General features: G+C 37.6%; 1 protein-coding gene across 1 annotated transcript in view; it reads right to left on the bottom strand.

Annotated features, from left to right (window-relative positions):
• Window positions 1–4033: 4033 nt before the first annotated feature.
• PTPLB (protein tyrosine phosphatase-like (proline instead of catalytic arginine), member b) overlaps window positions 4034–9869 on the bottom strand; it is a 14323-nt gene continuing 8487 nt past the window's right edge. Inside the window, exons 4-6 of the mRNA XM_010181645.1 lie at window positions 8026–8147; window positions 7180–7358; window positions 4034–4844 (exon numbers count right to left, since the gene is read on the bottom strand). Of these exons, the coding sequence (XP_010179947.1) occupies window positions 4762–4844; window positions 7180–7358; window positions 8026–8147 (384 nt within the window). The 3' untranslated portion in view covers window positions 4034–4761. The remainder of the gene's footprint in view (window positions 4845–7179; window positions 7359–8025; window positions 8148–9869) is intronic.

The following is a 9869-nucleotide window of genomic DNA, read 5'->3' as shown; positions in this document are numbered from 1 at the left end:
TACAATATCAGAAGTCTTCTGACACGTATGGAAGAGTACTTGTTGAGGAGATGGACAGCAGGATTTAAAAGCCATTTGAAACTGAATGGAAGTTCCAGGCCTTTAGGTGGCTTGTACCAATCAATCCCAACTCTAGAAATGCTCGGTCCCTACCAAATGAAACTGAATCACACAGATATTCACACCTTTTTATTTTACACTCAGCACAGATCCTTCCTCGAGTCTTACGTCAAGAACTGCCAATGCTTTATTTAAGATGAGCCCATTGTGAAATCTTTATGCTTTCCAGACTTTTTAATGTCACCCTAGGTAACTGAAATTGTTTCCATACCTCCTATTTTCAAAATGCAAAAAGGAAACACAAATAACCAGTAACAGTTATTCCAAGGCACAAATGGAGCTCAGCACCACTCCTCGCAACGTAACATTTCAAAGAGAAGTTTTTAATTACTCTGTAGTGCCAAGTCACAGCTATCATGTGTAGGACATGTGCTGATGCTGGGCGTGACAGTATTTCATCACGTCTCCAATCTAACAAAAAAATCCCTGTAGTTGTGCCATCTTATGACAAGCATATGCCTAGAATAACAGCACTCACTCTGCAACTACTACTCAGTTCCTATTAGAGGATTATAACTTGTTATTTATGAGCATTAATGGCATCTAGACACAGTATTTAAATCTGTCTCAGGAAGTGTTAAAAATGTTAAGAACGTTGCCGTGGTAGCAGACACATTCTATTTAGTAAATAAACTCTGAAGTACTCTGTTGCATTAGTTAAGCATTCCACTATATTTACAATACTCAAACGATTTTGTTTTTGTGGAAAGCCACCACCATCTAGAGTGCATGTAACAGGAGAACAGAGAGCACACACTACTGACGATCCTTCAGGAAGTCCTAAGTTCCATCGTTAACACAGTCAATTAACACGTTGTTATGAATGCCTCTTAAAAGTGAAAAGCAGAGCGCTCATAACAGTATTAAGATGCTGAATTCTTTTGTTTGAGCTCAAAAGTTATGTAAGCCAAATAATCTCCAAATTGCAAGGTAGGATGATACACAAATAAAAAAAAGACAGCCCTAATTCACATTTGTAAAGTATCTGCTTTTGTTCCCTAAACAGTAACAATACAAGGTATTTTGTTCAGAATTATTTTATTTGGATTACAGCAACTAGTATCACTGATCAGTAGGCCAAATCCAGGCAGAGAGCACAGAATCAATTGCACAAGGCAACAACATGGACTAGTATTTTTGCATACAAACCATTTCACTGCATTATCAAGTAGAAATATCTTCCAAACATGCGTAAAAAGTCTATGCTTAATCTTTCAGAGCTCCAGGTAATACCAGATTCCTAAATATACAAAAAAATACATTTAACTTATAATAATCTTAGTGAATCAGACTTACAAAATTACAGTTTAATTCTTCACAACATAGAAAAAAATACAAAAATGACCGTATATAGTTTTCACCCAAATTTCACTGACATATACATCAAAATGTACAATTTGATGTATACTCATGAAAAGTTTAAGCTGAAAGATATGTTTTAAAATGACATTGCAGATTGGTCCACACAAATGCCAACCTTTCCACTGATAAATAAAAAAAAACCCAAGACTTTGATAGAAACATCACATTGTAAAAAATTACAATTTAACTGCACTGTAACCTGCATCTTACTGTAATTTACAAGATGAACATTTCTAGAATTCCAGTTGTAAACTATATACTGGTAAGAACCTTGGTCTTTTAGAGGGTAATGACTAACTTGGACAAAGCCAGCACGGTAGAACAAACTGCTATTGACTGAACCAGCGCACACAACAACTACCAAAGCAGAAAACACGTCTGCTGAAGAGGTTTGGTGATGCTGATAGAAGACATGCGAGCCAAGATTGGTGACAAAGACGACTAATCAAAGCTTCTATTATAAAGTTCACATAAACCACATTGCAATTTCAGGGACAGATGAGAGGAAATTTGTTCTTACTTTATGAGGAAAAATCCCACTTGTGTGGCCAAAGTCAGTATGAGGGAAAAACCCAAACTGCGTTATGGCATCGCTCTACAGTTCTTACTCAAGATCACCTTCCAGGGATTTCCACAGAAGCTAAGCTTGAAAAAGCACTGCAAGCTGAAGTGCTGGAACTCTTGTACATACTAACTGCAGGTTCATACTTCAGAATATAATTTTTAAATCAACTCTGCTGGTAAGATTTCTTACTATCAAAGCAAGTTCTTTTTCTTTTAAAAGGAAAAAGTAACTCCGTTTTTATTTGCATTTGTGTGGTAAATTAGTATTTTCAGTTAAAGTAACTATGCCATAATAAATCTTACTCAGTAAAAACATTGGTCATACAGCTCTGCTTTTCCATTATGCCAATACTAATACAGATCTGTATTACATCCTTCTCGTCAACAGAACTATGAGTTTGTTTCAAGCAGGAATATTACACAGCCTTTTTTTATTAATCTGAATAGGAGCAACAGATTTGAAACCAAATCTTTTATTTGGACACAGAAATCAAATCAATTAAAGTTCAGAAGCTGAGCATTGACAGTAACCTCAGTACAACAGGAAACTGCATCTCTTACATGACATCCTTAGATGCATGTTAGAAGCACTAACTCCTAAAACAGAAAGTATAAGCAAAAGGAGATGTTTTGTTCAGAGGCGGAAGTTTACACTTTTGAACAATGAGTTCAGTATAATCCAACATTTCTCAGATCATTACAACAAAGCACCACATAACCTAATGGAAAAATGAACTGAAATTGTTGCATCTTCGAATAAAAACCACTTTGAGGTTGCATATGGGCATAGCATTTTTTATTACAGCCAATAACCATCTCCAAAACGTTTAAAATAGAAGCAAAGATCATTATTGTCTCTTGCCCTCTCTCCCTGTTTACAACAGTCCTGTTTGTGTTGAACAGGAAAGGTGTTATACGTGTTCCTGAGCACTAGGAAAATCCAGTCAGACTTTTTGATGGAGCCAAAGGAAATTACCAAAGAATACAAAGGTTTTTTTCTTTCAAGTATAGCCCTGACAAACACAAACCAAAATAACTGTAAATCCAGCTCTCCCCAGGTGCTAGAACAGAGAGCCCGTGTCCTTCGTACTTACTGGCTATGTTTAGGGAAAGCTGCGATGTGTCAAGCACAAGTAACTAGGACACAGATATGGGCCACGTCCAGGGGGAGGTGCTGGCAGGCACAGCACGAGGCGAGTATTGCAGGTACCATGGCAGTGGTCACACCTCCCTTACGCACTAAATCAAGATGTTACAAGAGAGAAGCCAAAGAACCCCTTGAGGAGTTCTCTAGTGAACTATTCAACTATCAATTCCTAACAATGCAAAGACCATAACCTGTGTTTCCTTTTGTCTTTGCTTGGACATCTGTTAATTTCCCTGGCACCTTTCTCTGTCCCTTCCATTCCCTCAGCCTCTCAAATCCACAGTTTGTTCAGAACTTGTGGCACTGCTCACACAGCATTAGTGCATTTTGCCTTGCCACAAGGTTTTCTCGGTTCTTTCAGTTTGTTTTACCTTCCCAAGGGAAGGCTTAGCCTGAGAACCCAGAGAAAGCACCTAGGAAAATTCAACTTTCTGTGGTCTTCTGCTCTTTCAAAGGAGCAGATGAAGGAAGGCTTGTCCAATGTGCAAAGCAGCAGTAACACAGGAGATAATCCACTTTCAGAGAAGGAGCTTATGACTTTCAACATTTCGGAAGCTGAGTGCCTGGAACTCCCTGCTTGGATGTGCCACCGCGATACCCATTAGTCACTTGAGAAAAGTTGAGGAACGAGACCCTCCGATGATTCCACAGTAGACCAAACAGCCCTCAACACTGAAAGATGAGTACCACTGAGATAATGGAGAGTGATTAGAGATGACAATTTAAAGTAAAAAAAGGGAGAACTGCACCCGTTTCTGGGTGACCTGCCTCCTTGTATTGTTTAGATTCATTACTGATATCACTAGAAATAGTACAGTTAGTATTATTTTTTTTTTTAAGTATTTAAAAAAGTATCCAGGGATGCAGTACTTAGAGGATTTTTAATGTTTCAGATAAGCATTACAGCCTCTGAATTAACATTAGCATTTGAGCAATCGGCTTAAACAAGATCTTCAGAGACCACACTCTGGTCAGACAAGCTACTGTTTAAATTCCTAAAGAACCACATTCCCCTCATTTCCCATAACTGGTTTCCTGTTCTTGTTCCCATCACCTTTTAAATACACCACCTTTCTAAATTCAAACACTTTGCCCAGGTTGCATTGTCCACTGGAGTCTCTGAGAAAATCCTGAAGTATTCCAGAGCATACTGTCTGCTTTCACGGCAATACATACAGTTTCTGGCATGCAGTCAAGCACTTAAAAAAAAAGAGGTATCAGTCATATAATCCCAATTCAAGCATTTAGTGGCTACAACTTCATCACTCATACTGCAACCTTCAGGCATGTAGTAATAAATGAAAACTATTTAGTACATTATTTAAGGAAAAGGCTAACTGCCAAGCCATGTAAAGTTTAAAAGTTTTCTGAAGCACTGCAAGCTGAAAATTATTTCAAATGTTTTACATTGTGGAATTTCAGTGAAATCAGATTTATTGGTTATTCTTGCTAAATTACTAGTCTTTTACCTCTGGCTTATTTTATCCTGGTATATTCTTTATAAATGTGCTGGGTATTGAAAAACTGCAGCATTTTGATGTTTGAAAAGTTCTGAAAAAGAGCTGGAATTACTCCGACTTCTTGTGTTCTTCAGTGTGGGAGAGTACCTTTCGCCTCTGATGTAGCATATGAAAATACAGCTGAGGAAAGACTGAAGAGAAAACAGACTTCAGTAAACACAGTCTGGCTTACATGTCAATGTAAGATGCAGAGTCACATGGTCAAGGTTTCCAATTCTTTATTAAGAGAAAACATGCTTATCTGATTTCTGCTCAAGTCATCTATTTCCTTTTATTCTTTAAAGAGAATAAGTGATACTGTCCTTAGGCTTCAGGTACTATTTATTTTTTGCCAGAGCAATCACATTTTAAATTAAATTGCAAAACACCTTATTTAATTCTGCATGTACAAGCAGGATGACAAAAGTTTCCTGAACTGCACACACACACACACAATAGGAAGAAAATACACAGCAGGGAGGAAAAAGCCCTTCTGAAAGAATGAGATTTCCAGATTTGTTTCACTTCTTATAGTTCTAGTGACACTTTTTCAGGATCTATGGAACTTCATACAAAACGGTGCCTCTTTCACCTCTTCTCTATCCTCCATTCAAAATTTTCTTCTCCTATTTCTAAGCCTACCTTACAGAGTACGTCTGCAGAACAATAAAGTAGGGGATGGAAACACATGCATAAACAGCATAAGCTAAAATTGCCATGAGAAACTAAAGCTTTGTGAACCATGTGAAAATTAAACAAGGTCAGCATCAGCCTAAATTGTATCAGTTATGCATGCAAAGTGTTTGTCATAAACATAGGCCAAAATCTGTTTAATTTGTGTACCACTGCTTTTTTCAGGGTAACTTTTATATTTTTTTAGCTTCCCTTACCCTGTATTTCATTTCCTGATTGTTTCCCCCCATTCTTGATTCACTCCACCAGCGTTAAGGAGCAAATACAGCTGTCCAGACACAACAGAATACAAAGCCACATTGTTTCTCCACTACAACTCTAAGTAATGGGAATCCATTATACGCAAAGAATTCAATGACATCTTTTCTAGCAAGATGTCAATTTTGACAGACAAGCACTAAATTAGAGATTTAAAGTGAGGTAAAGGGTAAGATGCACTATCAAGAATGTAAAAACTCAGTTTTTAACACCACTTTTCAAAGCTTGCTTTCCTTGTGATAGCAACATTCCCAAAATTTCCAAGATCTTCAGTAGGTTCAGAAGGTGTAACTCCTGCATAAGTAGCTTTTATGAATAAACAACTGAACTACAGTGCAATCAATGACTGCAATGAACACTGCTCTTCTTGTATCTCACGAACACCACAGGAACAGCTTCATGTGAAAAGGCACCTAAGACTGCTTGAGTCCAAGAAGCTGGTCCAAGCAGCTGGTTCTCAGAGTTAATGCACCAATTCACAGTAATAGGAATTTTTTAAAAATTAAAAAATTAAAACCCACTACGTTCAAGTTATGCATCTGGCAAATGATCATGGATCACAGAAAATAACTCATTTAAGAGACAGCAATTCTAATGGAGAAAGAGGGCTGAACTCATTACTTGGGTTCAGTGTGGGTTCTCTCCCACGTGGCCTGTCAACTGTGATCTGGCTAGCACACAACTAGTAATTAATACTCATGGTTATTTTGACTAAAACAAAAGATATTATTCTGGCCAATAGGAGTTAGTGACATTGCCACTTTTGGAGGACAGGGGCAAGGAGAAACGCAAGAAAAGTATTTTTTTAAGAACAGCTAGAAAAACACATGAACCTTGACGTCAGAATTACAAGATGGTTCACTGAAAACGTGTGCCTGTTATAGACAGCCACGCTACTGAAATTTAAATCTTGAGTATGGCTTATCATTCTGCACAAACATCAAGGTTCATACAGTGACAGCTGCAGAGACCGCTAACAGCAGCAACATCATCATCACATTATTCTGCACGTTAGACTTTATCTGAATTTGCTAAAGGCTTCCATGTTCCTATTCCCCACTTCAAAGCAGCAAAGCCAAATCTTCATTCCATCTATAGAAACATCAACCAGAGATAATGGCAATTCAAGTTAATTCAACAGAAATTGTTCCCTTCTCACTAATGCAAAATCAATCTTCTCATTCCTGGTAAAGAGCTAAATTTTAAGGAGCTGTTTTGTACTTTGTTCTCCTAAAAATCTGTAAATGGGGGGGGAGTGGAATACGAAGATGTCAACATTTGCCAAGAAGTGCCACAGTTATTTAATATTCCAGGTGTAAGAGAAAAAACATGTATTACTGTTTTGCAGATGTTGGTAGAAAGCAATCTCTGCAGTGCTAACTCTGACCTTTTTCGTTAGATAATTTTCAAAATTAATTTTGCAAAATTATGTATATATTAATCCCACAATTATTAGCATTTCCTGTTACAGCACTTAATATATATCAAATAAAAAAAACACAAAACCAACCAACAAACTAACGAACTCATACTTACTTGGAATGTAAGAGATCATAACCAGGATCAGGAATGTATAGTAGTCAAAAGAAAAATTGTACTTGTTAGGTAAACTAATGGAATACAAGCCAGACTGCCTGACGAAGGGTAATGCAGCATATATTGTAAGTAATTCGCCTGAGACTCCCATTGGATACAGTACTATAAACAAAGTGTACCTAGAACAAAACATTTAAAGAAAGAATTAAAAGTTATGACAAACTCTGACAAACTATGTGTTAAATGCTCTTATGGATATTCAAATTTTAAATTCTCAACTCAGTATTTATTTCCCTTAGCTCTTATTTGATTAGACCATTTTGCAAGGTAAGTATTCAAATCAACAATCAGTTGGAATTATTTAAGGACTGCCTTTGAGAATCTGAAAACCATCTTTGAAACTGTTCTCCTCTACCCCGCCCATGCTTTTGTTACTTTGATTTCTGAACTCTTTGGTAGAGCTCATTATATTACTTAAAATGGGGCCAAACACAGTTGATATTAATCAATGAGCTTACAAATTGTTTCAAGTACAGCCCTTGGATTCAAGGGTTACTGTTAAATGTCAGTTTACTTACTGTCACCCCTTGCTGTTCAATGTCAGTTTCTGATAAACACAATCACTTTGTCAATGAGACCGAGTTCTAACAAACTCCTCTTTCAGCTTACAATGGCATAGCTTTTTTTAACTCAGAAATCTGCTGGAAAGAAGCTGGGAAGTCACACTCACAAACACGACAATTACCTCAAGGTAGAATCTAATTTTTTGTACTGCAGCTATTTTAGAAGATAAATATACCTGTCAAACCAGTGCTTCAAGCCTCTGATTTCTATTATGCCACCTACCTGGCCCATTTGATGAGATAAGGGAGATGGTTTAACAAGCTGAACGTATAAAAAGAGTAACGGATTATCTCAGTGATTGTCCAGGCCACCACAAACAACAGGACGCTATCTTCAGTTTGTACCTGTAAGAAAGAAAAAAAAGCTCAGTATGAATTCAAGCATTACTAATTACTCACCAGACCCAAGAGAACCTCAGAGAGACCAGGTCCCATGGGTTGCTTTACTGCATCATTTTAGAGAACAGATTCCAAGAATGAGCTTAAAAGCAACATTAGTGACAACAGTCAAAAGCCCTTCTTATCATGCTCCATACTTTTCTAGTTGCTTAAGAACAGCCCTGCTTGGTGATCTGGTAACTTAAGATCACTCATTCTATGCAAGGTAAATTGGTACAAGAAATCCCTGAAATGCTGAGAACAACTCTTCCCATTCCTATACAGTACCAGCTCCTATTTCAGTCCCATGATTGCTTCCTAGCACAGCAAGCAGAAAGGATGCTAACACAACATTAGTCTAATGCTTGATACTCGGTTTACATTTTATATTCTGGTCCTAGCCTGTGCTACTTCTGAGTAGAAGCACTGTTTTCCTCTCTCTGTAGATGAGAAACTGGGTCCTAATTCTGAGCAGCAGCAAAACAGCTAACACCAGGACATAGGCTAGGAGGAGAGAAGAAACAGAAGCTCAGATTGTCTCACCTCAGGTAAGCTTGACAACTACCTGCTTCACTGTTCCTTGCTCCTTTTTCTGCTTATCATACCCCTCTTAGTTCCTCTAACACTGCACTCAAGGCATTACTGTTTCACTGCTTTACACCTCCTAGAGCTTTTAATTCAGACGTACATCACTGAACCAGCCTTTACTCCCTTCATATTTTGAAGGTTAATCTTCAAAAGTATGAATTTTAAAATGAATTATTAGATTTATTAGATGTGGCAGCAAAATTATGAGGTTTAAGTTTCAGATTGACTAAGACTGCAATAGAAGTATACTGGGGTCACGTATCCATGCTATAAATTCTTGAGAACACGTACAATTTTTATGCACCCCTCCCCCTTCTTTCCTCCCCTTCAACAAAACTCTCAGCTGTATGAGTACCTTGAGCCCAAACTCAGTGGACCGTGGGAACAAAGAGCTCAACCACAGAGGCCTGCATTTCTTTTTTCCTCCAACTCTTGCAAAAAGGGAAAAGGAAGTCAGTAGGTGTGAGTAGTACACTCAGTTCATCTTGGGCGAAGTTCATGGACAAACAAAAAAAGGAACAAGAAAATACATGGTCAATGAGAAACCTATCAGTAGGAGGGGACTGAACATACATTTGCATGTAAAAAACACTGATGAGGATTACCCATGAAAAGCTTTCTATTACAGACCTCAAAACCCAGAAGATTTATACAGAAATCTTGTGATATCCTGGAATGCTAATCTATATTCCACTGCATAGAGAATTTCAAGCCACTTTCATTGCATTTTGCAGCAAACGCACCTTGTTTTTTTTCCATACGAAACTCTGATAATCGGTTTATATATTAATCTCTCTAACATCTTCATAAAAGAATAAAATCCAATATGTATTTGAAGATTTTTAGAGAAGAGATCAAATCTATTTTTACATTGCTACAAGATCCTGATCTTGTTTGGTGTCTGCTTTATAAACAAGACTTGGTTCTCAACCTGGAAAAGTTACTAGCACTTCACAGGTGATGCTGTTCCCCAGGAGCAACATCCTTCACAAGCACTCCAGAGCTGCATCTTCTGGTCAAATTAGGAGTAGCAGCTTAGCAAGTTCAGCTAAACCCATGCGTCACAGACTTCAACCTGTACTTTGAAACTCCACTTCTTTC

Source organism: Mesitornis unicolor, unplaced genomic scaffold (assembly GCF_000695765.1).
Source record: "Mesitornis unicolor isolate BGI_N332 unplaced genomic scaffold, ASM69576v1 scaffold40873, whole genome shotgun sequence".
Lineage (NCBI taxonomy): Eukaryota > Metazoa > Chordata > Aves > Mesitornithiformes > Mesitornithidae > Mesitornis > Mesitornis unicolor.
Note: the sequence above shows the minus strand (reverse complement) of the source record. Positions and strands in the feature narration are given on the sequence as shown.